The sequence below is a fragment of the Natrix helvetica genome (genome assembly GCF_964273705.1).
Source record: "Natrix helvetica genome assembly, chromosome: 1".
Classification (NCBI taxonomy): Eukaryota; Metazoa; Chordata; class Lepidosauria; order Squamata; family Natricidae; genus Natrix; species Natrix helvetica.
Window position 1 is genome coordinate 307,189,178 of NC_138548.1, and position 27,665 is coordinate 307,216,842.

At 40.0% G+C, this 27,665-nt stretch overlaps 1 protein-coding gene across 3 annotated transcripts; it reads right to left on the minus strand.

Moving 5' to 3' along the window:
* CARD19 (caspase recruitment domain family member 19) lies at positions 1-27,665 on the minus strand. 3 transcript variants are annotated; one of them, XM_081932013.1, is made up of 6 exons: positions 27,544-27,665; positions 14,882-15,024; positions 11,410-11,563; positions 3,759-3,818; positions 1,563-1,634; positions 1-785 (listed from the first exon to the last, which is right to left on the minus strand). In XM_081932013.1, exons 1-6 carry the CDS (start codon positions 27,557-27,559, stop codon positions 670-672), a joined length of 561 nt encoding a protein of 186 aa, XP_081788139.1. In that variant the 5' UTR covers positions 27,560-27,665; the 3' UTR covers positions 1-669. The 3 variants fall into 3 exon arrangements, with proteins under 3 accessions (XP_081788139.1, XP_081788140.1, XP_081788141.1); XM_081932014.1 differs by lacking the exon at positions 27,544-27,665 and adding an exon at positions 21,792-22,195; XM_081932015.1 differs by lacking the exon at positions 3,759-3,818.

The window sequence follows — 27,665 nt, forward strand, 5'->3', positions numbered from 1 at the left end:
TTTCATTAAGGCTTTCGGTTCATTTGCACCTCTAGCATTTGTTTATAATTGCTTATACATTATTTCAAATATTATTTCTTGTCTAATACAATTAATACAAAAAAAGAGAACAATTGGTAATGGATTAGCCGATGTACAAAACTTGATGGGTTCTATCATCAGCACTCAAGGTTGTCACTCATATTAGGTGGAAAACTTCCATTTATTCTCAATGAAGCAGGGCACCCAGAACAGCTTTCATGTAGAGTTCATTATCCTCTTAATAATGAGACACATCAAGGCTCCATCATTCAGTAGTAGCCTAAGCAGGAGCTTTCAGTTCATCTTGTAACAGAAAATGGCAGAATGCAATATATATATTTACTGTATACACATACATACATGACTTGACTCTCAAGACTTTGCAATGAATAAAGGCATGTTAAAATGCTTATTTGCATTAAAATATATTTTATCAAGGTGATAAATAATTTTTAAAAATAAGCTTGTACAAAAATAAAAAAAATCTGCTCCACAAGTAAAAGGCAAATACAAGTGATCTTCTGAAAGCCCTTTGAAGCAGCAAAGACTGCTAAAGCATCTGAGTTACATCTTTGGTATATGAAAAAGTAATTGCTTGCAAAGCATCCGTGTTATTAGCAGGGAAATCTGATGCTGCCCCATTTATTCTTACTGTCTTCCTGATGAATCTTCCATGTATAACAAACAGATGTTGCTAACATGTCTTCCTATGATAATTGGGGAAAATCCCAGCACCTTCTTGGCTTTTCCCAGAATTCTCGAATCTAAAATGAAATGATAATATGGAATGAAATGGAAAGGTGGGGGGAGGGGAAGGGAATCAGGTGTGTAAGCATACTGGATTTTTCCTTCAACAAATATTTCACAAAAATATCTTGCTAAAGTTTTACGCAAGGAGAACCAATTAAAAATATTATGAAAATTGGCTTCTCCCAAAGAATATCTAAGCCTGTTCTGAGTGATGGAGTATTTCATCTTAAACAAACAAACCTGCACATCAAGTTATGACTTTTAACAACTCTGTATAAAGATATGCAAGACACTCTCATGTGTTTATACCTATCCCAATAAACTTATCTTTCAAGTTTTGGACCGAAAAAACATTTTGATTTACCAAAACTGAAAAGAAAGGTAATCCCCAAAAGTGCTAATGTCTACAATAATATACTAAATTAACAACTGAATTACCAAAATAAAACTCTGAATTTTGATGACAAGGAATGTCAATATAAAATATGGGAAAGTGAAAGAGAGAGAAAGAGAGAGAGAGAGAGAGAGAGAGAGAGAGAGAGAGAGAGAGAGAGAGAGAGAGAGAGAGAGAGAGATCAACCTTTAACAAAAACAGATGGAATTTAAGAAAATGATGTATTTTACTGGGACTAGTTTTGTTCTTTAATTGCATGCATTCCTCTTCTTGCTCAGCCCACATCCACCAAGGTTTGAGCCCTACTAAAGTATGCCTGATAGAAAGCTAAAGAAGCCAAATAGAGCACCCTTTTAAACTGGCTCAAGTCTTGAGAAAAATATCAAACTTTTATTACCTGGATTGCAGCAATACATGAAGAATGCTAATCCCGCAGCAATACTGAAACAGGCAAGAAAGAAGGTAGGACCTAGAAAAGGAAAGAAATAAAAGCAGCGGCTACTTTGTTTTCTCCTTCATATTTCATAGTATATCACTTGTTTTTTCAAATGCAATTAGAATCATGGATGCCTTTATTGTAACTTTTGTAACTTTTTTTTTTCATTCATCACCAGCCTTTTTAAAAGCTTGCAAAAAGAAATGTTCTTCAGAGATTTAAATTCTATAGTAATAAGTTTGGCATTTTTGTCAAATTAAATCATACTGTGTATTATTCTAAAATAATGTAAAATGATACTGTATTATCCAATAGAGGCTATGTGATGGCTTTTTTGCAATGGCTGAACTTATGAATCCTCATTTTTCCTATTGGCTATCCATGTTCACCTTCTCAGGCTCAGAGCTGAATAAAATACGGGAGAATCTGATAGGACTAATGATGACTCTCTCCTCCCACAATATCCCTGCCAACTGGACGCTTTCCCCATTTACACGTGTTAAGTGTAAAAATCTCTCAAAGGTCATGCAGACCAAATACCATTGATAAATTGATTTAAATGTGCAAAAAAATATTTATTTATTCAGCGCTTCAGAAATTTAGAAGCTTGTATGGCCAGAGCTGCTCAGGTTCAGTTAAACTTGCTTACAGGAATGAAAGCAAATACACATCTCCCAGAGTAATGTTGCAGGATCCAATCTGGTTCGGTCCCCCGGGACCAGAGGTTTAGTCTTTCTAGCTTTCAGACTCATGCTGGAGCCCATCCTCGGGGAAAGTTCTGGTCCCAGTGCCTGACCCAGATTGGAGCCTTGCTTACAGGATCCTAAAGCCAATCTTTCCTTCACCCAATCGGTGCCCACCACCTGAAGGCTACAAATTTGAGTCTTTTTTGGACTAGACCAGTTCACATCTTACTTAACTGCAAATGGGCTGTGTCTCAACCATTTGGGAGATAAGTATCACCCCAAAACATGGAGCTGTTAGAACGAGGTCAGTGGGTGCAGCCCTAAAGGTACAGTGTTTAATGTTTTTAAAAAGAGACACAGAGAGAGGGGTGAGAGGGAGGGAGGGAGGGGAGAGAGAGGGGAAGAGAGAGGAAGGGAGAGTGTTGGATCTGGGCAACGAGAGACAGACTGCGGACACGAAGTGACTTAACAGCTCTTTATTAGTAGTAATAGTGATCCAGCTTACTCTGAGGTCGGAGGGTTCCCCTTTTATAGGGAGTGGGCACGCCCCTCGACCAATCAGAGGAATACCTGTTTCCCGCTGTAGGAGCGGACCAGAGGGAAGACCTATCCCGATATATGTTAATATCTAACAGAGAGAGAGAGAGAAAGAGAGAGAAAGAGACAGAGGGGCTTTGACTGGGGAAAGAAAAGGAGCCGGGTGTGCAGTTTTCACATTACAATAGGCTCCTTAACAATGTGCTGGGTTTGGTACAGCATTAATAACCTCTACCTGCCGAGTTGCTTCCCTGCCTTCTGGCTTCAAAGGAAGAACGTTAAGAGAAGAGAAAAGGAGTCGGGGGCCAGAGGGCAGCTAAAGGGAGCGTTCCTTTTAAAAATTGTATGCAGAGATATCATAAGAGGAAGTAAGACACATATTTGAACACTCAGGACCCTGCCAGGAAACCCAGCCAGCAGGTATATTTAAGTTTAAATCAAAATGTCATTGTTTAAAATATTGAGTAGAGCCCTACAGTCCCTTGCCTATGAAACCCTATGCAATCTTCAAAAATGAGAGCAAAAATTATGTGGCAAGAATAGATGCTGAAGCTGAACCTGTTATTGTGGAGATCACAGGCACAATTCCTTGGGATGCTCTACTGGGAAAAGCATACTGAAATTCTTTGCCAAATACCTTATGTGAGGCAGGCACAGGTGCATTCTTAGGTGATCCCTTCCCAATCCTTAGAAGATGCAGAATTTTAAGACAGCAAATAGATTAAGCTGATTGGTAGATACAACCCAGTTCTAATTATTACTAACCCCCTTTTGGATTTTACATATATAACCTTAATCTTTTCACACTGATGCATATGCTTGCAGCATGAATATTTTTTTAAGCTTAACGTCATCAAAATCAATCACATTAACGTAGTAATTTTGTTAACCTCATTATTCATTTGCAGCCAACAATATTTTACACGTTATTTACCCCTGTCATTTAGAATATATTTCTCCTTCTCAGGGTTTATCCCTGTGGGATCTGAGGTTTCTAGAAACAAAAGCAACACACTGAGTTAGTGCTATACACAGTCCAACAAGTTTAGGAAACAAATAATAAAAAAATGAAATTAATTTTCAAAATAATATAATCAAAACAATATGGCCTCAAACCCTCATTATTTTCTATATTTAGCCTATTTCGTTCTTGTGTTTTGCTGCTGCATATAAAGAGAAGGATCTGTTATAAAGACTTTCTGGTATAAATAACATTAGGTGTTTCAATGCTCAATTGATGTTGAAGGCATGTCCCCCCCCCAAAAAAACCCATCCTTCTTCCTCCTCCTTCACCTGGCTTGAAAAGCCTTGCTCCTACATAGATTTTTTTTTTAAAGTTATTTTACAGCAAGACAAACTTTAACTATAAATCTATTTTCCTTCCTACTCCAAAAGGTTTAATTATGGAAGACATGCATCAAATTCTGAAGCAGTATAATAAGAAAAGCCATCTTGAGAATTTGGACCAAATCTGGATATTCCCCAACATCTAATTTCAACTACAATATTGTCACAATTTCTTATAATATTGGTTTGAATATAGCTGGTGCAATTCCCAGACATTTGTTTAAAAGCCAACTGTTTTCTATCTGAAAGTGCTCTTTCTCACAGACCAAGCTCAGTGCTGCTTCTACCAGGGTATTCAAAATCGATGTTTGAACTCTAAGAATGGGTCTCAAACACCAGCACTTACAGTACGGAAAAGTTGACAGAAGTGGTAGAAAGCCTATGGTTCCAGTCTCTTTTCTCATGAACATTGCAAACCCACAGGACTTGTACAATTGACAGCAAGGCCTCAGGGTATCATTATACACAGCTGCAATGTAACATGTAATTTGCACTGGAAATCCATGCAAATGCCTAGCTCTTTATTGTAAAAAAAGAAAGAAAGAAAAGAAAAAAGGAAAAGCTCAAGTCTAAAATCATAAGACAAAAATAAATGTGGTTGATTGATCCCCTTACTTTGTTCTTGGAACATGTTGAACTAAAGCTACCAAAGGAGCTGATTAACTTTTGCACTTTCACAAAAGGCTAAAGAGCAGACACTTTTCTTATCTTCTTAACAATGAAATAAGTCTGGAAAGCTTTTGAAAACATATGCCCTTATATTTGGCTCTTTCAGGAACAGATAAATTGTGAAACAAACAGTTACTAGGAAAGAACTATGCCCCATTCGTTATAGCCTTACCATTGCAAAATAGAATAATGATGTATTGATTGAAATATTCAAATCACTTGATACCAGACAATCTATATTTCTAATAAAGGTCTTTAAAATGAAGCATGTTCCTAATTCCCATCATTGCTGCGACACAAAAAATGGCAATTGGGTTATTTTATTGTTATCACTATATAAGCTAATAGTGATTTTTGCAAACAATACTATTATATAATGTTATGCACTGCCTTTCTAGGAGTAAATTGTAGAGAGTTAAATGGGACAGGTTACAATTTACTTTTCAGCTTATACTTAGTTCCACAGCTGCCTTTGTAATCTGTTGCCTATAAAACTCTGTGGAGCTCTCACCTTGCTTCTCTCAGAGTAGTTGGTGGTCTCAATTCCATGGGAAAATACAAGATACAAGTAGGATTACTAAACCTGTTCATCAAAATATTCAATCATATTGCAAATAGATCAGAGGTGCTCTTTACTAGTCTATTGCCCAAGTCTCGTGTGCTTGCTGGCAAAAGAACTATTTAAGGGACCATAAATCAACCACTGATGTCTTTTGTTTTAGCACTTCTATGACAGTTCAGAGGAATCAGCTATCACAGTTCTTGACATCATTTTAGCTAGGAGAGCAATCCTAACAACCAAATCTAGACAATTAATAGATAAATTTAAAAGGAAAGTCAATGGTGTCTAGGGGAAGCAAGGATAAAACATGCATTTGCCTTGCAAATTCTAAAGACATTTATGTACTTGCATACCATGTAATCATAAAAGTGCAAAAGAGTACAGTCATATGTCATAATGCAAGCTTCATTAAAAGGCAAAGGTTCCCCTCGCACATATGTGCTAGTCGTTCCCGACTCTAGGGAGCGGTGGTCATCTCCATTACAAAGCCAAAGAGCCAGCGCTGTCCGAAAACGTCTCTGTGGTCATGTGGCTAGCATGACTAAATGCTGAAGGCGCACAGAATGCTGTTACCTTCCCACCAAAGGTGGGCCCTATTTTTTCTACTTGCATTTTTACATGCTTTCGAACTGCTAGGTTGGCAGAAGCTGGGGCAAATAATGGGATCTCACTCCGTTATGCAGTGCTAGAGATTCAAACCACCGAACTGCCGACCTTTCTGATTGACAAGCTCAGCGTCTTAGCCACTGAGCCACCGTGTCCAGATGCAAGCTTCATTACTTTGGTATTATTATGGATAGGAGCAGACAACCACAACGGCACATCTGGTTCTCATTGAAGCTTTTCTTGTCCATTGTACAAATAGTTTATTATGAAGTGGGAAACCTGACAAATGATGTACAGTGCTGAAAAATAATCCTGGCTCAAAGCTTAAATCAGCACATTAACCACAGTCAAACTAAACAATATTCTTCTGATTCCAGGTTATTAGAAGAAAATCATAGAAATAACATTTGAAAGGAATTTGATAATGGGAGAAATTTTCCTTCTCTTACAATTCATAAAAAGTCATCAGGAACTGCAGTTCTTGACACTGTTTTAGTAAATTGGAATGTCAGAAACAATGCAATGAAAGTTTATTACAGCAACCACAAAAGAGAAGCTTGTATACCAAATCAATTGGACGGACATCATAATATGTTAATGCAAATATGCTTTCTCGACTGAACACCTGCGAATTGTTAAGGAGAGTATAGTACATCTATTATTCCTCTTTGCTACCTGCAATCTATTTATTTGAGCTCCTTATTTCACTCATGTATATTTGCCAACAACAAACCCAAAGGACAGATGATATAGTGTTCTTGGTAATCTGTGAGCTTGTTTGCTTTCCTGCAAATGTTTCATTACCAGACTGGGTAACATTGCTAGTGCATGGAGAATGGGATTTGATGTCAATTATCCTGATTATATACAGGTAGTCCTCAACTTATGACCACAATTGATCTCAAAAATTTATGTTGCTAAGTGAAAAATTTGTTAAGTGAAGTTTGCCCAATTTACAACTTTTCTTGACATATTTGTTAAGCAAATCACTGCAAGTTAAGTTAGTAACAATGTTGTTAAGTGAATCTGGTTTTCCCATTGACTTTGCCTGTCAGAAGGTCACAAAAAGTGATCACATGACTCCGGGACACTGCAACCATCATAAATGTGAACCAACTGTCAAGAATCTGAATGTAAATCATATGACTAGGGAGATGCTGCAACAGTCTTAGTGTGAAAAATGGTTATAAGTAGTTTTTTTCAGTGCCATTGTAACTTTGAACAGTCTCTAAAGGAACTGTTATGTCGAGGACTACCTCTACAATACACTGGTCTGCTAGTCTTGGTTGGGATACGGCTTCTTTGTTTATGGTTTCAGAATTTCCTTAGCATTTCTGCATCTGGATTGGTCTAGGACAGTGTTTCTCAACCTTGGCAACTTTAAGTCCTGTGGACTTCAACTCCCAGAATCCCCCAGCCAGCTGCTGGCTGGGGGATTCTGGGAGTTAAAGTCCACAGGACTTAAAGTCACCAAGGTTGAGAAACACTGGTCTAGGATATCAACAGCTTCCTATTTCAAATTGCGGCTTGTCTATGTGTTGAGAGATGAAGAAATTCCATAACCAAATCAAATCATGGTTAAATCAACTACCAGCAGGTTGGCAAAAGAATGAGACAAAGGTATATATACCTGTGATGGCGAACCTCTGGCATGTTCCCGAACGTCTGGGTTACCCGTAGGGCCATTTTTTGCCCTTTGGAGGCTTCAGGGAAGCCTCTTGAAGCCTCCGGAGAGCCTCCGGGAGGAGGGAGCCCGTTTTCACCCTCCCCAGGGTCCTAGAAAGCCTCTGGAACCTGAGGAGGGGAAAAATGGGTCCTTTGCACGACAAAAGCAGGGAGAGGGTGGAGGTCGCGTGCACATATGCAGGGGTCGCACACTCATGTGTGCAGGCGGTGGGTAGGCCCCCCTGTGCTCCCCCCACTTTTGGCATGCAATGGGAAAAAGATTAGCTATCACTGGTATATACTGTTGCCTTATTTATTAAACCTATATGCTGAATATGAGAGTCATTTTGGTGTAATAGTTAGGGCACCAGGCCCAAAGCCAGTTGGGAGACCTTGGGCTAGTCCCTCACTTTCAGCCCTAGGAAGAAGGCAAAGGCTTCTGAAATTTTGTCAAAAATCTATAGGAGCTGCTTCAGACAGACCTCAGGAATCAATACTGACTCAAAAGACATAAAAACAGAAACAGCTAAATATACAGAGGGAAACTGGACTAGGAGATGATTACTGTGGTTTTAAAAGTGGATGAAGAAATACTGATAGCCTACCCTACGCTTATGGCAATACTCTGATACCTGAAAATGCAAATAGTATGAAAATGAAACCAAGGAACAAAAGTCGACGAACACAGGGAAAAACTGGAATTAAGATTAAATACAATGAAATAGGTACAAAACCCAGCCTCTGAAATGGCAGTGAAGATATTGTATTTAGGTTTACTTTTTAAAATCAACTATTGACAGGAAAAGAACCAATAGTCAAAAATGTTCTTCAGGCTTGGTAGCATAGCTATAAAGTCCTAGAAAGATAGTCAGTTTGTAGCTCTCTATACCTACAAAGATCAGCATTGTGTAGGGCCTAGCGGCGGTGGCGGCAGCGGCGGCAGCGATGTGAAGGCCGGGCGCAAGGATGCCGAGCCTGAGGCGCCGCGCGGCGGAGGCGATCCGGGCCCGGGCGATGGAGACGCACGTCTCGTGCCTGTTCAGGGACCCTCCCAAGGCTTCCCTGAAGCCTTCAGAGCGCTTAAAACGACCATCCGAGCAACCCGGAAGTCACTTCCAGGTTGCTCGGAGGGTGGTTTTAAGTGTTCCGAAGGCTTCAGGGAAGCCTTGGGAGAGTCCCTGAAGCCTCCGGGGGGGCGGGGGAGGCTCTTTTCGCCCTCCCCAGGCTCCTATAAAGCCTCTGGAGCCTGGGGAAGGCGAAAAATAGCTTTTAAAAAGGTGAATTCAGCTGACAGGGCAGCGCTTTGCATGCCCTGACAAATGACTCCGCCTGCCACTTGTGGCACGCGTGCCATAGGTTCGCCATCACGGGTGTAGGCTGATGGTTTTCCCTGTGACACTCTATGGAAGAAGGAGGATAGGAAGAATATTGATTCTTTTAAACTCTGGTGTTGGAGAAGACTATCATAGGTAGTCAAGAAAAGAAACAAATCAATCATCTAGAGTTCTTACTTGGAAGCACAAATGATCAGGCTTAATCATCACCAGCAACAAGGTGGATGGATTCAATTACAGTGGCAATGGATATACTATAGGAAGATCTGAAGGGCTAAGTTGGGGGCATAGCATCTTGGAAAAGGTTGATGAGAGTAAACATTGCTCTGATGGCACATAAATGATAATGGCATATAATTAAAGAGAGATGAAATATTTACAGTCTGGGTAAAAATTTGGGTTGTACCCAGGGTTATGATTTCTTGGTTTTCAGGTCCTGCTATAACTCAGACTGAAGCTAAGCCTAAGCACATATCTCAAGTTTTCCCTCCTTTAACTAATATTTACCCTGCTGAATTTTGCTTTGTGAACATTGAATTATGTGCACACTTTTATGAAAATAACAACTGTGAGGATATCAGAACTTGAACTGATAATGATGGATGATCAGTTCTTGCCATGATTTGCAATTTTCTTGCCAATTAGAAACCTACATACATATCTGGTTGAACATTATCGGTTTCAAATTTTTCTAATGTTTTCATATTTTAACACATTTGTCGTAGAGACCAGAACATGGTTTGTTGCATTTTTCAATATAGAATAACTCATATTTTTGTCCCTGAATAGTGTATGCATATAATTTTTTCACAATGGTAAATATTGATTATTGTAGGCTGCCCAGTCACTTCTTGTAAGACAGGCAGCTATATAAATTTTATAAACAAATAAATAAATAGTAATGATATATATTGGCATAGAAAAAGAATCAGGTAGAAGCAGAACATGCAATTTTTAGGGGCAACCTTTTGGGAAATGATTTTCCATCTTCTTTTCTTCTTAGGACTGAGAGAAACTGACTGGTCCTATTTTACCCAGCTGACTTTTTAGTCTTTCAGTTTCTACCAAGTATCTTTAACCACTACACTAAATTAGTTCTCACCAAAGAACTACAAACACAAAAACGGAAGAGTTTGAATGTTTAGTAACACAGAGAATATGAATAGAGGTATAAACTAATTCATAATCAATTTTCAGGTGAATTGCAAAAAAGAATTTAAATAACGGAAACGAAGTTAGGCTTGATCTTGAAACTTTTCTATACAATCTGCACATAATCTAGATATAGCTACACATTTGGCATCATCCATTCTCTTGATTAAATTACCGTATTTTTTGGAGTATAGGATACACTGAAGTATAAGACACACCTTAGTTTTTGTGGAGGAAAATAGGAAAAAATAAATTCTGCCTACCAGGTATTCATCTGGCTAGCGTCCTTAATCTGGTCAGCTTCAGCACATAAGTTTGCTGGTTTTTACCCCTGGGTTGGGGATAAAAACAGCTTCTAACACACAGCTGATCGTCGGAGAGAGAAGCAATGAGAAAAGCAGGCAAAATATGGAAGATCAAGAAGCAATGAGAAAAGCAGGCAAAGCATGGAAGATCACTTCATTCATTAGTGCTTCATTAGGGCTGAAAAACAGCTTCTAAAGCACAGCTGATCGTTGGAGGGAGAAGCAATGAGAAAAGCAGGGCAAAGCATGGAAGATCATTTCACTTGGTAACACCTCATTAGGGCTGAAAAAAAGCTTAGAAAAAGCTACCATCGGAGTATAAGACACACCTAATTTTTTAGGGGGGAAAATATGTCTTATACTCCGAAAAATATGGTAAATCTGAATCCAGTCTCTCTGTATGTTAGCCTATGTTACAGCCACACAGCAGAAGCAATCATTTCAACTTAGGTAGCTCTTGTGCAATAAAGGTCATAATTGTGGAATTTCTCCTAACAGAATGCATACAATTGACTCTGAAAATGACCTTAACCTTCCAGGTCAAGAGGCAACTTTGCAAACATAGATGATTACTGTCTAATCAAAGCACAACGGAGTCCTGTAGCCTTTAACCTCTTTGTCCAGAAGCAATATCACTTTTCTATGTTTTTAACAAGCAGCTTGAGAACTCAACGTTATGCAGAAGTATGTATTTAAATATACATTTGGGTATGGCTAGTGACGCCTAGTGATTGTAAACAGATATCAGATTTAATCACAAAAAAAAATATCAAGAAGGAATTGAGAACAAACTTTTAATTGTCAGAGCACTTGAGCAGCTCTGAGTATAAGAAACAGAATAGCAGAAGTTTCACTTAAGTTTCTGAAAATAAGACAAATCTGAGCACAAGAATTTGGAAGAATTAAAAAACAATGACTGAATAAAGCTGCTAGCATCCAACTTACTTATAATTTTCCTGCTTGGCAAGTTGTTATAGAGATGCTCAGCATTGATCTGTAAAGCTCGGTAAAATTCTTGACAGGGTTTGTCTCCTTTTTTTTTCAAGTGAGCTATAAGGTTTGATAGCCGATTATGAAGAGGAGCTTTGGGATTCCGAAACTGTAGAGAAAAAGTACTATTTAGATTGCAAGAACTAGATGTCACTGCCACAACTACCGTAGAATGTTAAAACAGTTCCCCATCTCATTTCTGCAGCACACAAAAGAGTACAACACTAGATTTGTAGCTTCTTCAAATTTGTTAGTTGTTGTTAGTTGCGAAGTCCTGTCTGACCCAAGGACAATGTTCCTCCAGGCCTTCCTGTCCTCTACCATCCTAGGTGTGAGCTTAAATGGTGTAGTATTACACGATTTAAGCTCACGCCTACTGCTTTGGTGACTCCATCCAACCACCTCATTCTCTGTCTTCCTCTTCTTCTTTTGCCCTCAATCTTTCCCAGCATTAGGATCTTCTTCCTTCTCATTAGGTGGCCAAAGTAGTTGAGTTTCATCTTCAGGATCTGTTCAAACTTATCAGCAGAATATGTGAGTCAACATAACATGTTCATGTTGCTTCTCTAACAGGATGGGAATAAAACATTTTCTACGACATGAAATGTTCATCTCTGGGCAGAAATATTCATCCTTTAAATGCTTAAATAAATAAGGAACGAATATGCTATACATTCAAGATCTCTGCTGTGGTCTTAGGAATGTACAATGGTATAGTTAGCCCTTATTATGCATAGTTACATGAACTGTAGTTTTGTGCATTTGCAATTGGTGATTAGAGATCTTTCACATAGCTACAGTTCTGGCCTTGTTTTTTGTTAACACACATGCAAAATAGTAGAGGGACTCTTCATGTCTAAAGTATATTCTCTCCACCACCAGTTAAGTCAGGAGCTCTGAAGGTCACCTACCATGAGGAAGCCACATAGACCTTTGTGATTGGGCTTGCTTATCCAATGAATTGAGTAAGCAAGAAACGTCTGTCCACTATGGAGTTTATGGGAACAAAAGGCCAATCATTGATTCAGGAACTTTATGCCAATTCTCATAGACTCAAAGGCTCATTCTTTAGTTCCAGATAATAATTGGCAGTTCCAGAGAATAGTTGGATTCTATATTTTCAAAATTGCTTGATTGCCTGTTTTTTTATTTATGAGTTACATCTCAAAGGGCAAATTCAAATCATCATACCGCACTTGATATAGTCCAACTTAATTATCTATATAAGTCTATAAGCCTCTATTCACATTTTGATACTTTCTGTGGATTGAACTGGAAAGCCATGACCTATGCATCGGTTGGAAGCATTCAGGCTTGGAAGTGCATCTACATGTAAATCAGCTCATTCCTATTTTACACAGTAATGCAATTGTAATTTCCTTTGCTGGAGAAGACGTATGTGTGCAGGTGCAAGCAAGAGACAATTACACTACAAGTGCACTATGGAAGATTTTGTTTCAGACTGGATGTTATGGCTGCAAACAGAGGGCAATCCCACTCAGAGTTCTACATGAATATTAACAAACACATGGATATGTCTCCTGCAGCTACAGAATAAGAATCTAAATAGTGTGGGCATATGTTCATAGCATTTGGAAGTTTGATGCCATTTAGATAAGTGCTCTCTGATTAAAAGAGCTTTATTTGAAGGAGCTATGCAACAACTTATGAATTAAAAATATTTTCTTACCTTCCACATGTTTTCCTGATGTGTCATTGAGTATTGCCATTTTTTGGCTTGGAGTAAAAATGATAGCAGCTCTCACATGTTCTTCTAAAAGAAATGTGCAATGCAATACAGAAACCCCTCCTAGTTTCTCTTTTAGATTTTTATCCAAGCCAGGGAAGGACTAATTTTACTCAAGCAGCATAACAGGTCTTGGGGGGATCCTAGTTTCCTGGACAAACCATCCTTACCTTAGCAAGGCTAATTAGCAGAGGAAGGAAGGAGTGAGATTTTCCCCAATCTGTATATATGCAAGAAACTACTTATTCTTTGTAACAGGGATCAGACATGCTGATCTTCTGTTCACAACTAGTCTACCTTGCATTTTTTTTCTGGTGACACCACTCTGGAACCTTGGTTCAAGGATCCATTTTGTTCCATTCAAAATGGAGGAAGAGTTAGTGAAGATAAGAAAACTCACTCAGATGGCCAAACTGACTTCTCTAATCAGAGAAATAATATCTACTTTTATTGCTGATTGAAAACCCTTCATGGACTTTTTGTCTAATACAGAAAAAAACAACTTATGTATGGTTTTGAAGATTAGGCGGGGCAGATTATAGAAAGCAGAGTGTCATTGTATAACTTTAGAGAAATTTATAATTGTACTTGTAACAGCTGTAAAGAAGCCGCTACTTTGTATCATTTTCTTTTCTATGTTTCTTTTTCTTTCTCCCTTGCACTTTTAGCTTTCTCACTGATTTTTTTTTTCTTATTTATATAATTTGCACTATTTTTTACCTTTGTCTTTAAAACTTTTAAGGCAATTATTATTATTTTTAAAAAAGAATTTATGTTATTCAGGACAAGCTTCAGAGTCAAGGACTTGGGAGCATGTCCGGGGGACGGGGAGGGGGGGAATAATGCATACAGAGAATCAAAGTCTCATGTACTGAAGTGCCTCATTCACTAAGAGAAGGAGTGTCAGGTTAACCTCCGGGTCCCGATTTTTCTTAACAGCAGAAACGAAATAATATTCTAGCCCACATGAAAAAACATGGGCTGAACTATTCTCATTCATAGAATCTACCTCCTTTTTTTCAAAAAGAAATCCTGCAGCTGTGACTGAAATAACTGAGCTATTCTTCTAATCAATTATGCTGTGTGTACTGCACCTTTGACAAACACCACTTACTCTTGCGTCCATGATGCAGATATGAATAGAAATTATCCATTAACAGTGTATATATTAAGAGTGTTCATATCTATTCTTGGAATTTCCTTCATGATAACTATCAGACTTATGACGGGTATAAAGAGATGCCAATACTGAAATCCTGTGCACTTTTATTTAACCAACTTGAATGGAATTAAGCTACATAAATGATAAAAGAATGGGAGTTCAGATTCTATGCTGTGCCTTCATTAGTTACATAGGAACAAGTCTCAGCTTTCAGAATCTTCATCTATAAAATCAATGTCTTCTAGAAGTATATGGATTGTTCCGTTTTTTTAAACATATACTACAAATGTGGTATGAGAATCACATTTCTACACTGGAAGGTTTTCATTTTGGCTTCTTATTCTTGGACCACTAGCAGTTATTGCTTTCTGGATCTTAACCCTTTCTCAGCCACATCCAGGGATATTATAGATTTAGAATTTTTTTTAAAAAAAGAATTCAAGAATGCAACTGTAGCTGCATAAAATGAGCACAGAAAAAATAATATGTATCTGGAGACACCATTTTCTCTTGATTACCTTTTCAGCTTCATTAATGGTGAGAATTTGGGGATAAACTCGATTTAGCTGAAGAATGATTTTATCAACCAGCTGTTCACTCAGTCTGCCATTGCTGGTTAGAAAAGCCGTGTCCTGTCGCAAACGATCACAATAAGTCTGATCTATAAAACAGAAACAGAAACAATAAAACCCAGGTGATTTCTCTCTTAAGCATGGCTGAAATGGAAATGATACATACTTCATTCTGACCAGGTCGTTACAATGCTAATAGATTTCAGACATACCTCGAAAGTATTTCATGTCGTGAAGCTACATCCCTTCTTAGATATGTGCAACATTTAAAGGGGCAGGCCTTGGATTGCAATGCCACGGATGCCATATTGCCTGGGTTGACCCTTCCTGGAGGCTCCACTTAAGCTACTTACCCCATCAAACTTAAGAATGACCCTTTGCCAGAGTCAGTTGTGTATATGAGCCTCTCTAGTAGTATAATTGCTACTCAATTCGACACGGGATAAGCAGTGCTGTGTTATCTCTATTGTGTTTGTAGTACAAACATTAGGACCATTATAAGTGAGGAAGATATAGGAAATGAGTTTCTTCTTTTAAATCCATTTTTTTGTAAACATATACAGGTTCAGGCTATTGTAGCTTTGTTTTGGTATAATTTACATAATTAACAAAAGAAATTTTCTTGCCTATCATCAATTGTCTTGAAAGAAGCAGCGTTTCCTCATCTTTCCTTAATGAAATCAAATGCATTTCACAAACCAATATCATCACCCTACATATTATGTAAACTGATAAAATCAATTTATACATTTGACAGATGGCTTAATCCAGAGGCCCCAACCCCCAGTCTGTGGCCTGTTGGGAACCAGTCTATGGAAGTTGCAGACACACATGCAAAATCATCCCCTCCCTACTGCCCTCACTGCTGCCAGTCAGGCTGGGGACCACTGCCTTAATCTGTTCTAGTTACAAGTAGTCCAAGTTATAACCATTTGTTTAGTGATCATTCAAAGTTCAACAGCATTGAAAAAAGTGACTTATGGCTGTTCCTTGCAGTTATGACCATAGCAGATCTCCAGGGCCATGTGATCAAAACTTGAGTGCCTGAAAATCAGCATATATTTATGATGGATGCAATATCCTAAGGTCATGGAATTGCCCTTTGCAACCTTTCCAGCTGGCGAGGAAAGTCAATAGGGGGAAGCCAAATTCACTTAAATCCACATGGTTTACTTAACAACTGCTGTAATTTACCATAATATGGCAAACAAACAAAAAGCATTTTATTAAAATAAATTTGATAAAAATAAAATATCTGATTTAAATTTTAAAAAAAATCAATTTAAATTAAAAAAAGTTTTTTTGATTTTTTTTTAAAAAATCAATTTAAATTTTTATCCACTCTGTTTAAAACTATTAATAACAATGAAATAATGATATCTGACATTTAAATGAATTATAGTTACAATGAATGCATTGTGGGAGAGTGGCCCATCAGAGTTTGACAGATCTTCTGTGCTACAATGTAGTGTCTAGAAACTATTGCACTCCCACACATACAACTAAAAGCAAGGCTCTGGTATGTAGACGACACCTTTGTCATAATAAAAGAAGGAACAACTAGACAAGACACATGAAACAAACACAGCTTCAAAGAAATAGAATTCACAGTATCTTTTCAAGTAAACACAGTGTATCACTAAATACCATGTCAGTAGTAACCCAAAGAAAGGAATAATTCAGCTATTTTTGTTTATGGACAAGAGGAAAGCTGACAAAGGTAAATGCTCTTTATTTTGGCTTTGACATAGATGATAAAGTGCTCTTTTGCACAAAGCAGGCAATTATGAAACTCAGAATGACTGCTGAATTACCAGGTCATTATGATAACTGCAGGTGTTTAAGGCCCACCTTTCCTTGTTTCTTTGAAAGAATCAGACAAATCCATACAAACAGAGAATTTTATTGCTGCTGGCACCAAAACTATAAGGTATATATAAGGCATCGTTATTTGAAAGAAAGTAGTTATGAAATTGTTAAAACTTAGGCAACTTTTCAGACCCAGATTGGGAAGCAAGAAAGGCTCCCAATTTCTGATTGTTGAGATTTCTGCAGTTTCTGATCATCACAGGGGAAGCAAGCAACAAGGAAAAGCAGTTTTCTTGCCTTTTGCAAGGTCTACAGTTTGGCTGGGCTACTAAATTAAATTGGAACATGCTGTTATCTAGTATGAGCAACTCTTATTTTACAGAGACTAGAAATGTATTAGTAAAGGAAAAGAAAATGTAAAAGTAAAGCCCACAAGTCCACCAACAAATTTAAATAATAAATAAAACTTTCTTTGGCTAGGGAGCAAGGTGAATCCATAATATCTTAAAAATGGAAATATTTTGATTTGACCATAAGATAGTTTGGATTAGATATAAAAAGTGTATGAACAATGGATGGCAAATCTGAAAAAGAAATTATAAGGAAGGAACCCTGGCTTTTACCAGGTTTGCATTGTACAAAAAAATGGGGGGGGGGAATATTGCTCATTGCAGTTTGTTTATTTATATTTTATTTAGTTTGTCACTCATGTACAAGATAACAGGAATAAAAATAAACATGAATAAGAACACAGGAAATGGGTACAAATAAATGGGGATAGTAGGACAGGGATGTTAGGAATGCTGGTGCACTTATGCATGCCCTTACTTAATCTTAGAACCAGCAATTAAAACAAGCAGTTCTTGGACTGTGCTCCCTGAAGCTGGAGTCTACAGCTACCTACAGATATTCCAATAAATCCAATAAACAAACAAATAATTTTCAGTCTACTTTTCTGTTTTACCACATCACAGATAAAAGTCTAAGATTGAGAGAATTGAGAGAATATATAACAACTCAGAACGGCTCCCCAAATTTCACTGCCTTGCTCCTTAATGACTTTAAAAAAAATAACAAGCATGTGCTCTCAAAAATACAGCAATACAACACCAAAGTCAATTCTGATTAAGAAACACCTTCAGATTATTATGAATGCTAGACACAGATAAATTAATCTAAAGGTAGTTCTGAAGGATAGCACTGAGAAGTTTAAAAAAAATTAAAATTCTAAATGGGCAATTTGTGGACATGTTAAAAAATAGCCATTCACTTCAGAATAAAACCAGGCCTTCATAAAAGTGTTAAAAACACTATCTGAAATGTCCCCTCGTGGGTGACTGAACTGTTATGCCTATTTTTTGATTGCTGTTAAACCATCTGATAGGAAAGCTATTTGATGTTACTTATTATAGATACTTCAGGTCAGGACATGCATATAATTTTGGCTTTCAAAGGACCACAGTAAAAGCTAATAAGTGCATCATGTTATTTCCTTCAGTGTCTCATCTTAGAACATCTAAAAGGGTTATTGTTTGCCATCAATCAGATGACAACGTGCATCCCAGGCACTTATTACAGGCAGCCTCAACAGTACATCCTGCTTCAGCTCTGCTTTTAAAGTCCCACAGGACATGAATCTAGCAAGAGAAGCTTTTCTTGCCCTTCTTACACTTGAAGTAGTACAAGCATTTCATACCTCCTTTTCCTGCCTAGGATCAGCCACAGGTGTGGTATGATGGGTCCGAAGTTATTCCATGTGATTTGGTTGCAAGCAGATCTGAACCCAAGTCACACCCATGTCCTAATTGAGCTTTCTACACAACAGCTCAGAAAGACCCATATATCTATGGATGCACAACTGCCTCTGCATACTACTACAGGTAGCCTTCAACTTACAAACATGATTGAGCCCAAAATTTTCATTGCTAAGCAAGACAGTGAGTTTTGCCCCATTTTATGAAATTTAGTGAATTGCTGCAGTTGTTAAATTAGTAACACAGTTGTTAAGTGAACCTGGCTTCCCTATTGACTTTGCTTATTAGAAGGTCCCAGAAAGTGATCACATGAGCCACAGTGGCACAGTGCTTAGAGAGCAGTACTGCAGGCTACTTCTGCTGATCACCAGCTGTCTCCAGTTTGGCAGATCGAATCTCACCAGGTTCAAGGTTTACTCAGCCTTCCATCCTTCTGAGGTGAGTAAAATGAGGAGCCAGATTGTTGGGGCAATAGGTTGACTCTGTAAACTGCTTAGAGAGGGCTGTAAAGCACTAGGAAGCAGTATATAAGTCTAAATGCTATTGCTATTGCTATGACCCTGTGGAACTGCAACCGTCATAAATACCAGCCTGTTGCCAATCTATATTTTGATCATGTGACCATGGGAATGCTGCAACAGTTGTGTGAAAAATGGTCATAGGTCACTTTTTTCAATGCCATTGTAATTCTGAACTTTTATTAAATGAATGGTTGTAAATCAAGGACTGTGTTAAAAATGTACAAACTCTATCCTATTTTAACACTACAGTAGCTATTAGAATTGTGCAACTTTTCCAATTTGACTGAATGTTTCAAAATGCACTGGAGTATATTTTTCTAAATCTGTTCAGATGGGGTCTCAAGAGAGATTAAGAGCCAAAATGAAGAAAATTCACATGCAGTTAAATGCAGCCAATTTTTTTTATCACTAGAGCTTTGCCTCTTGACCAGGGGTTCAAGAGGGGTGTTGGTTTTTAGACTAGCAAGTTCTGCAGCCTGAATGTTTTGAAAGCCCCTGCGCTGCAGTCTACTCATCAAAGCAGCCCTTTCTCTTTCCAGGAGCACATAGTTGTTTTACTGAGTCAAAGGCATAGTTTATGCTCAGTGCCACGGGACAGCCAAGCACTGCAAACAAGGCCTCAATTCTCTTACCATATCATCATTGCCCTAGTTTCTAGAAAATGGGTTTCTGACAAGAGTTAGGAGAAAGAACACAGCACTTTCTCTGAGTTCTTTCTCTAAAAGGAGTCTCATTACAGTGGCTTCCATGGTTACAATGCATAATAAGCCACTTCAACCTTCATGGAAGACCATGAAATGTGACTCTTCCCACCGAGCATTGAACTAGGATGGGGGCTGAGCCAGGAGACCGATAGGGGTTAGCATGGCCCCAGGTGGGAAAGATTGTTCTGGTTTTATTCTCTTTTTATTGGCTATTGTAGGATCACTCTGAGACATTTCTTTAAATAAATATATAAATTGAATCAATCAATCAATAAAAGCCACCCCTTCCAGCCAGTCTATATATCCTATCCAGTGGTGGGATTCCATTTTTTTTTACTACTGGTTCTGTGGTGTCGCTTGGTGGCGTGGCAGGGGAAGAATACTGCAAAATATTCATTCCCACCCCATTCAGGGGTGCTACCAGTTCTCCAGAACCTGCTGAATTTCACCCCTGATCCTATCCTATTTAAATTTATCACATTCTCTTTAGAAGTAATTGAAAGTGGCACCATCTTACCTAGCCTACTTCTGTTCCTTGACCAAGTTAGCAACTAATTTGCTGCTTAAGAAACAGCAAAAATAAAATGGCATTCACCATTCTACTTACAAATACCTGCTAAGGTGGAGAATTTTACAGGATAAGTGAGACCTGCCTGATGATAATAAGAGAGATGGTGCTCAAGTTCAAAGAGATATTCAGATGATCAGAAAAAGGTAGAATAACATCTAAGAAGCAGACAAGAAAGAAGCAAATGTTCCGGAGCAGTTTTTCTCAACTTTAGCAACTTTAAGGTGTCTGGACTTAAATTCCCAGCATGCAGCCTGGGGAATTCTAGAATTTGAAGTCCATACATCTTAATCTTGCTAAGGATGAGAAACACTTAAGATAGAAAAGGACTGGAGAACAAGATGATTCAGCATGAATGCTTATGCAGAATGAATATCACAGCATGTAATATTCCACAGGCTACTGAGCTGACTGCTAGCTGCAGTTCAGCAGATCGAATCTCACCAGGATCAAGGTTGACTCAGCCTTTCATCCTTCCAAGGTGGGTAAAATGAGGACCCAGATTGTTGGGGGCAATAGGCTGACTGTGTAAACCACTTAAGAGAGGGCTGTAAAAGCACTATGAAGCGGTATATAAATCTAAGTGCTATTGCTATGTGCCGGGAGACAAGGAAAGGAATGATTCAATGGAAACTATAAGGAACCCAGAGCAGCCTTTTCAAATGGGCAACTCTTCAGGATTATGGAAAGAATGTTTCATTAAAAATGTAGCAACTCTATTTTCCAGTCTTAGCAAGGTTTCAGGATCACGAAATTCAGAGCCTTCGATGAAACTGTAGTTCTAGCTACCGATAGTAAAAGGCCAATGGCTGGAATACATTTGAATCCTCTGCATGTTAAGTGATGTTTAGTATAATAGGGTTAACTATGACTGCTATAGTAAAAGTTTATGTGGGGCGTATTGGCAAAAGTATAGAAGTAGTGACTCTGTTACCATCTCAGTGAGTCACACATGCATGACTCACTCGACGCAAAGCCACATACTAACTGCTTTATTTCATTATCACCCATGTAGTACTTACTGTTAACGTATGCCTATGCAAAGACAACATTTAGGTTACATTGATTTAAAGTACCGTATAAAACTGGGAATATACAGAGATTCAAATTATATAAAACACAAGCCTGAAACTTGCCTACGAGTCTCGGATCGGCACTTTAATACAAACTTACTCTTGCTTCACACACCCGTTTAAAACCTGCACCGAGGACGCCCCTGCCTGGGCTGAACGCTCCGAAGTGCCCCGGAGTAAACTCTGCGGAATTCCGCTAAACGCTTTTCCTGCCAGGAATCGGTGCGAACTTGGGAGGTGTTCGGAACGCTACCGCGCCGCGCGACACCCACAAAGGCGTTAAGAGACCGAACTTCGCGGTCTCGCAAGTGGGTTTCCCCGACTCAGGCGGGTCCTGTCCTTCTGCGCCCCCTGCAGCCGAGAGTCGGCGGCGCTGACGGGCGTCTGTCTTCCCTCCGCTCGGTTGGCTGGGAAAGAAGCTACTGACCTGGCATTATGGCGGCAAGACGAGCCGGTGTGGCGAGGCAGGAAGCGTCTTTGTCCCGCGGCTGGCGAGCCCTCCCTTCCGAGCTGCCTCGGGGGCGTCTCGAGCCTTCCCGAGAGGCTAGGAGGCCCTCCAGCTGCGCGGCTCTGATTACAGGCCGGCCTCGTTCCCGTGCCTTTCCTGCAAGTCTGTCAGAAGCTGCGGAGGAGGAAGTGGGATAGGAGCCGCCGCCCGGCCAGCAAGTTTCTTTCCTCCCCGCTTGTCCTCTAAAGACTTGGCCAGGGGATTGGAAAAGCCGAGTCGAAACTCTCGCATTCCGCCTCGCGGCTGGTTCTAAAACGTTGCTGCTGGGATCTACACACACAGACACCCACACGCATACAGAGAGAAACGGTATTCTGCTCCTTGGCCGGAGCTTGTTTAAGTCTCCGTAATGTAGCAGGATGCATGAAAATGGCAGGCGATTAAGATAACTCTCGGCCGTGTCAGTGTGCAACTGCGGCTGGATTTGGGGGAGGAGGTCGCTCTTAGAACCTACTTTTTAAGAAGCCATTAGAAAGGCATCAGGGTCTGAATACAAAACCAGCAGTTCTTAGGCCTTTTTAGAATAGAATTCTTTATTGGCCAAGTGTGATTGGACACACAAGGAGTTTGTCCCCAGTTTATAACCTCACAGTGTACTTACAAGCAATAAGTGATACATCTTTTTTTCCCCAAATGTACAATGAATTTGCAAGAACTAAGCAGGAGCCCATAGAATGAGCCTCATCATGTGCATGGAACATAAAAAGCTGTCGTACTCGGACCATTCTGCCTTTGTTGTCTGAGAAGCATTCATCCAAGTCCAGGGTTACGCCAAGGACTAGATTGGGGTCCCCTTGAATCAGAGGATTGTTTGAGTTCAATGGGGCACTCGCTGAGTTATGCCCAGTGGTTGGAATGATACAGATGCTGCTCTGCGTGTGTATGTTGGGAGCTCTTGAATCTGATCAAATTTGGAGCCTCTCATTGCAATTGTATGAATTCTTTTTTTCCCTTTCATTCAATTGTATTCAATTCTTGGACACTACTTGGACAAGACTTTACAGTTTTGGGGGCAAGGCTTGTCAGAAGTGGTTTGCCATCGTTTCATTCGTAGGGCTGAGAGAAAGTGACTGGCCTTAAGGTCACCCACCTGACATTGTGCCCAAGGCAAGACTAAACGTCACCATCTCAATTTCTAGCCTGATTACTTATGCACTACATTAAACTGGCTTCAGGGCTAATGTTGAATTAACATCAACATTACATTATTGCGGATACTTTAACTTTGACCAACATGTAATGAAACAAACAATGGTAAAGGAATCCATTGAGAAGAGCACTTTTATTAAAGGGCTCCTGCTCTTCTCTTCACATGAGGTGATGATAATGCCTGAAATGGAAGGATTCTGGACAGATTACAACATTGTTTAATTGAATGTTTCTAAAGCATAAGAGGTGGCTGGGCTGTTCAAATAAACATTGGAGAAAAACATAGGGATTTTAATTTGGACAAGTTCTTCTCTGCAGGATATTTGCATCTGATTTATAGTAACTTTCTCCCAGGTTTTTCCTTTCCTTTTTCCTCCAAACTTTTATGACCAATAGTCATAAAAACCTTTGCCTGAAGATACAATGAGGATTAAGGTGGGTTAGATTTGTGTTTGCAAATCTGGCTCATTCATCCAAATTGAATTTGTATAGATTATTTCCTGACATGAAATTCTATAATATTGTCTTCCTGCCAGGGCAATCCCATAGAATTCAGTGGAAATCTTTTCAAACAAGATCACAGTTTGATCTTGGGTTCAATTTCTTGACCATACTAGAAGTACAATTGAATTTTGGAAATTAAGAGCATATAATAACCAAAACATTGACTGACTAAGCTGCATGGCTGCTTCATTAAATCAACCCCTTCCAGTGACATGAAAGCATTAACTAACAGTTATCTTTGTCCCTTCAGAAGGCTAGGAGGCTGAGTTATCAAACATTACTATTTTGATTTCTTCACTGTTCTGTGGACGAGCATCTAGAGAGAGTGTTTTGGGCTTGGGTATGCATGTTAACATGCAGAACTGGTTTCTATAACCTGGGTACTCTGGAACAATGATGTCCAACTTTTTGGCTTGACAGACTGGTAGGGGGAGAGAGGGCTGGTTCAGTGTGAGCAGCAGCTCCTTTTGTGCAAGTGGCGGGTGCATGTGCCTGTCACACAAATGGTGGTGCAAGACAGAGCATCCACCTCTCACGCAAGTGGGACCCGGCAGGCATGTGCACTCAACTACTGCTTGCATTTCCTGGTTCTAAATAGGTCACCGCCCGGTACTGGGCCACAGCCCAGGGGTCGGGGACGCCTGCTTTAGAAGAAATTTCCTGTTCTGACCTAGGCTTCACAAAATCACAAAGCAGACTTCTTGTCCCAACAAAACCCCTTTTTATGAAGCTAATATGAATTCTTCATTCACATCCAGCAAAGTCCTGGCAAACAGTCTTTCGAAGGGTGAACTTACAACCACAGACCTTATCAAGCTTGGAGAGCTGCCAGGCCAATATCTTCCAAACGCAACGCTGTACAAGAAAATACTTGGCAAGGGGCCTCTGAGAGTCACAAACAAATCTTCACACTAATTAAGGAAACTAATGATCTTCTGCAAATTCCACTCCCTTTTTGCTCCTCTATATTCCCTATGGGAGGGGCCATTCACTGTCCACCTGTGCCTTCACTCCCGAGCCAGCCCTTCTTCCTTAACTGTTTCATTCTCCTGGCAACTGTGTGCATGCGCACATTGGGAACAGGCTCCAGCTGTTCTTCTGCCCCATTGATCTGCAACTCCAAAGGCAGCTGATAACTGTCAAATGGCCCTGGCCCCATCTGTGCCTCTGAAGCAGAGCCCTCATCAGAGCCTTCCCCAGACTCCAGGACTGGCCCATGTTCCTCCCCAACCTCCTCACTGTCGGAGTCTGCCACCAGCTCTGCTGGCCACTGGCGGGCCACAACACTTCCAAGTTTGTTTGTTTGTTTGTTTTGTATGTTTGTTTGGATTTATATGCTGCCCTTCTCCAAAAGGACTCAGGGCGGCGTACAACATAAAAAAAAAAAAACACATCCCAAAAGTAAAAAAAAATTAAATCCATATCCAAAAAAACAAACCGAATTTAAAAGACAATACATTTAAAATAAGTTAAAATTAACAGGCCAGGCTGGCTTGCTGGAAAAGCCAACTTTTAGGGTGTGTCGGAAGGACTGGAGGTCAGGGATTATGCGAAGCTCCGGGGGCAGCTCATTCCAGAGGGAAGGCGCTCCCACAGAGAAGGTTCTCCCCCTGGAGGTCACCAGCCGACACTGTCTAGCCTACGGCACCCTGAGGAGGCCAACTCTGTGGGATCGTACTGGATGGTGGGAGGCTACTGGTGGCAGTAGGTGGTCTCGCATGTACCCTGGGCCTAAGCCATGGAGCGCTTTAAAGGTCATAATTAATACCTTGAATCACACCCAGAAAACAACAGTGCAGGCCGCCTAAAAGGGGTGCAACATGGGAGCACCTAGGTACCCCCATGACAACCCACACGGCCGCATTCTGGACCAGCTGAAGCCTCCGGGTGCTCTTCAAGGGCAGCCCCATGTAGAGAGCATTGCAGTAGTCCAGGCGAGAAAGGACAAGGGCATGAGTGACTGTGCACAGAGCATCCCAATCAGGAAGGGGCGCAACTGACGTACCAGGTGAACCTGGTAAAAGGCCCCCCTGGTCACAGCCATCAGATGTTCTTCTAAACTAAGCCACGTATCCAGGAGGATTCCCAGATTGCGAGCCTTCTCTGAGCGGGCTAAAATTTCTCCCCCTATCGTCAGAGATGGGACAAGATGTACAAATTGGGATGACGGAAACCACAGCCACTCAGTCTTGGAGGGATTGAGCTTGAGCCTGTTCCTCCCCATCCAGATCCACACAGCCTCCAGGCATCGGGACATCACGTCGAGGGCATCGTTTGGGTGGTTTGGGGTAGAGATGAAAAGTTGGGTATCATCAGCATATTGATGATACCGTACCCCAAAACCACGGATGATCTCGCCCAGCGGTTTCATGTATATGTTGAACAGGAAGGGTGAGAGAACCGACCCCTGGGGCACCCCGCAAGTGATGCGCCTGGGGGTTGATCTCTGCCCTCCAGTCAACACAAACTGCAACCGATCCGACAGGTAGGAGGAGAACCACCGTGAAACGGTGTCCCCCACTCCCAACCCCCCGAGTCGTCGCAGTAGGATACCATGGTCGATGGTATCGAAAGCCGCTGAGAGGTCTAATAGGACCAGGACAGAGGAGCAGCCCCTGTCCTGGGCCCGCCAGAGACCATCGACCAACGCGACCAATGCCGTCTCCGTGCTGTACCCAGGCCTGAAACCCGACTGGAACGGATCCAGGTAGACAGCTTCATCCAGGTACTGGGGAAGCTGACGTGCTACCACACTCTTGACAACCTTTGCTACAAAGAAGTTCCAGAATTTCCAATCAAAGTGTAACTAGGTAACAATTCAGAAGTTTGTTTTTCACATTTTAGATCAGATTAGATTAGTTGATTGTGTAAACATTGCCAAATTTAGAACTGTGGACAGAACTGATTGGAATTTACAGTTGAAAATCAAGGCAAGATACGGTAAAGCCAAAGTTCTGAGAAGAACTGGCTCTCTGGTTCAGTAATCCACTAATCGACATGTTAGGACCTTGCGAAATGTGCACACTCGCTTCTTAATGTCACTGATGTGCTAACAAAAAAATAAGGAGAAGTGTGTGATTCATCTGTTCACGGCTCTTTGCTGTGCTTTGCCTAGGGGTGTGGTTAATACACCTGATGCTACAGACAACTTTCCCAGTTACTAGGAAGTACTGAAAATCATTCTAAGAGCTATCGTGGAGCTCTTAATTTGCTAACTAATCACGTGATTCCAAGTTCTGGAAACATATAAGACTGGTCATTTGGAATCACAATTGTGACTTAATAACCTGTGAAGAAGATTTTACAACCAAGGTTATAGAAAAAGGTTTCCAGTTGCTGCCTATATATGGAAAGCTGCTTTTGAAAAGTCCTCACACTTAACCTTCAGAAATATTAGCGCTGATGTTGGTTGAGACAAACCTCTCCCTCCTTAAACTCTTGATTTAAGTTCTAAACTTGGCAGCAAGAGAAATCATTCCAAAAGATTCTTGGAGTTCCTTCTCCCCATATCCCTATCCTTTACAAGTCACAATCATACTTCTAAAGATAGACCCATTTTTGGTTAGCAGATCTAAAACCTAACAGTCAAATATATCATTTTAGTGCATATAATTGTTTATATAATAAACTGCTATCTTGACTTGCCCAGAAATAATATCAGAAATATTTCCCACAGAAGAATAAATTCAGTCCAAAATAAGATTACTTGCAGTTGCTTGTGCTGAAAAATTATACAGCATTTCCCCTGAATATTCTTGCATACAATTTATTTTTACATGGTTAAAAGTTATAAATATAAAGTCTGAAATATCTCAGCAAAAAATAAGTGGACTAGATCCACACAAAAAAGGAAGTTGAGATTAAGCAAGCGCTCCCTTTTCCCCTAAAGCTGTCCATAAATTTTCTTATCCCTTGAGCAAAACTTCCGTTGTCTTGAAAAAACAAGAACACATTTTTCTCAGCAGCCTGGTTGGAAAAGACATCCTTGGGGGGGGGGGGGAGGAATCTTATCACTTACATTTTCTGAAGATCATTGTCTATGAGTTTGACAGTTTTTCCCGCTATGACTGAAAGAAACCCATTAAATTTGGCAAGCTGAAGAGTTGTCTCCTTCCATTGCTGCCAGCAACGGAAGTTTAA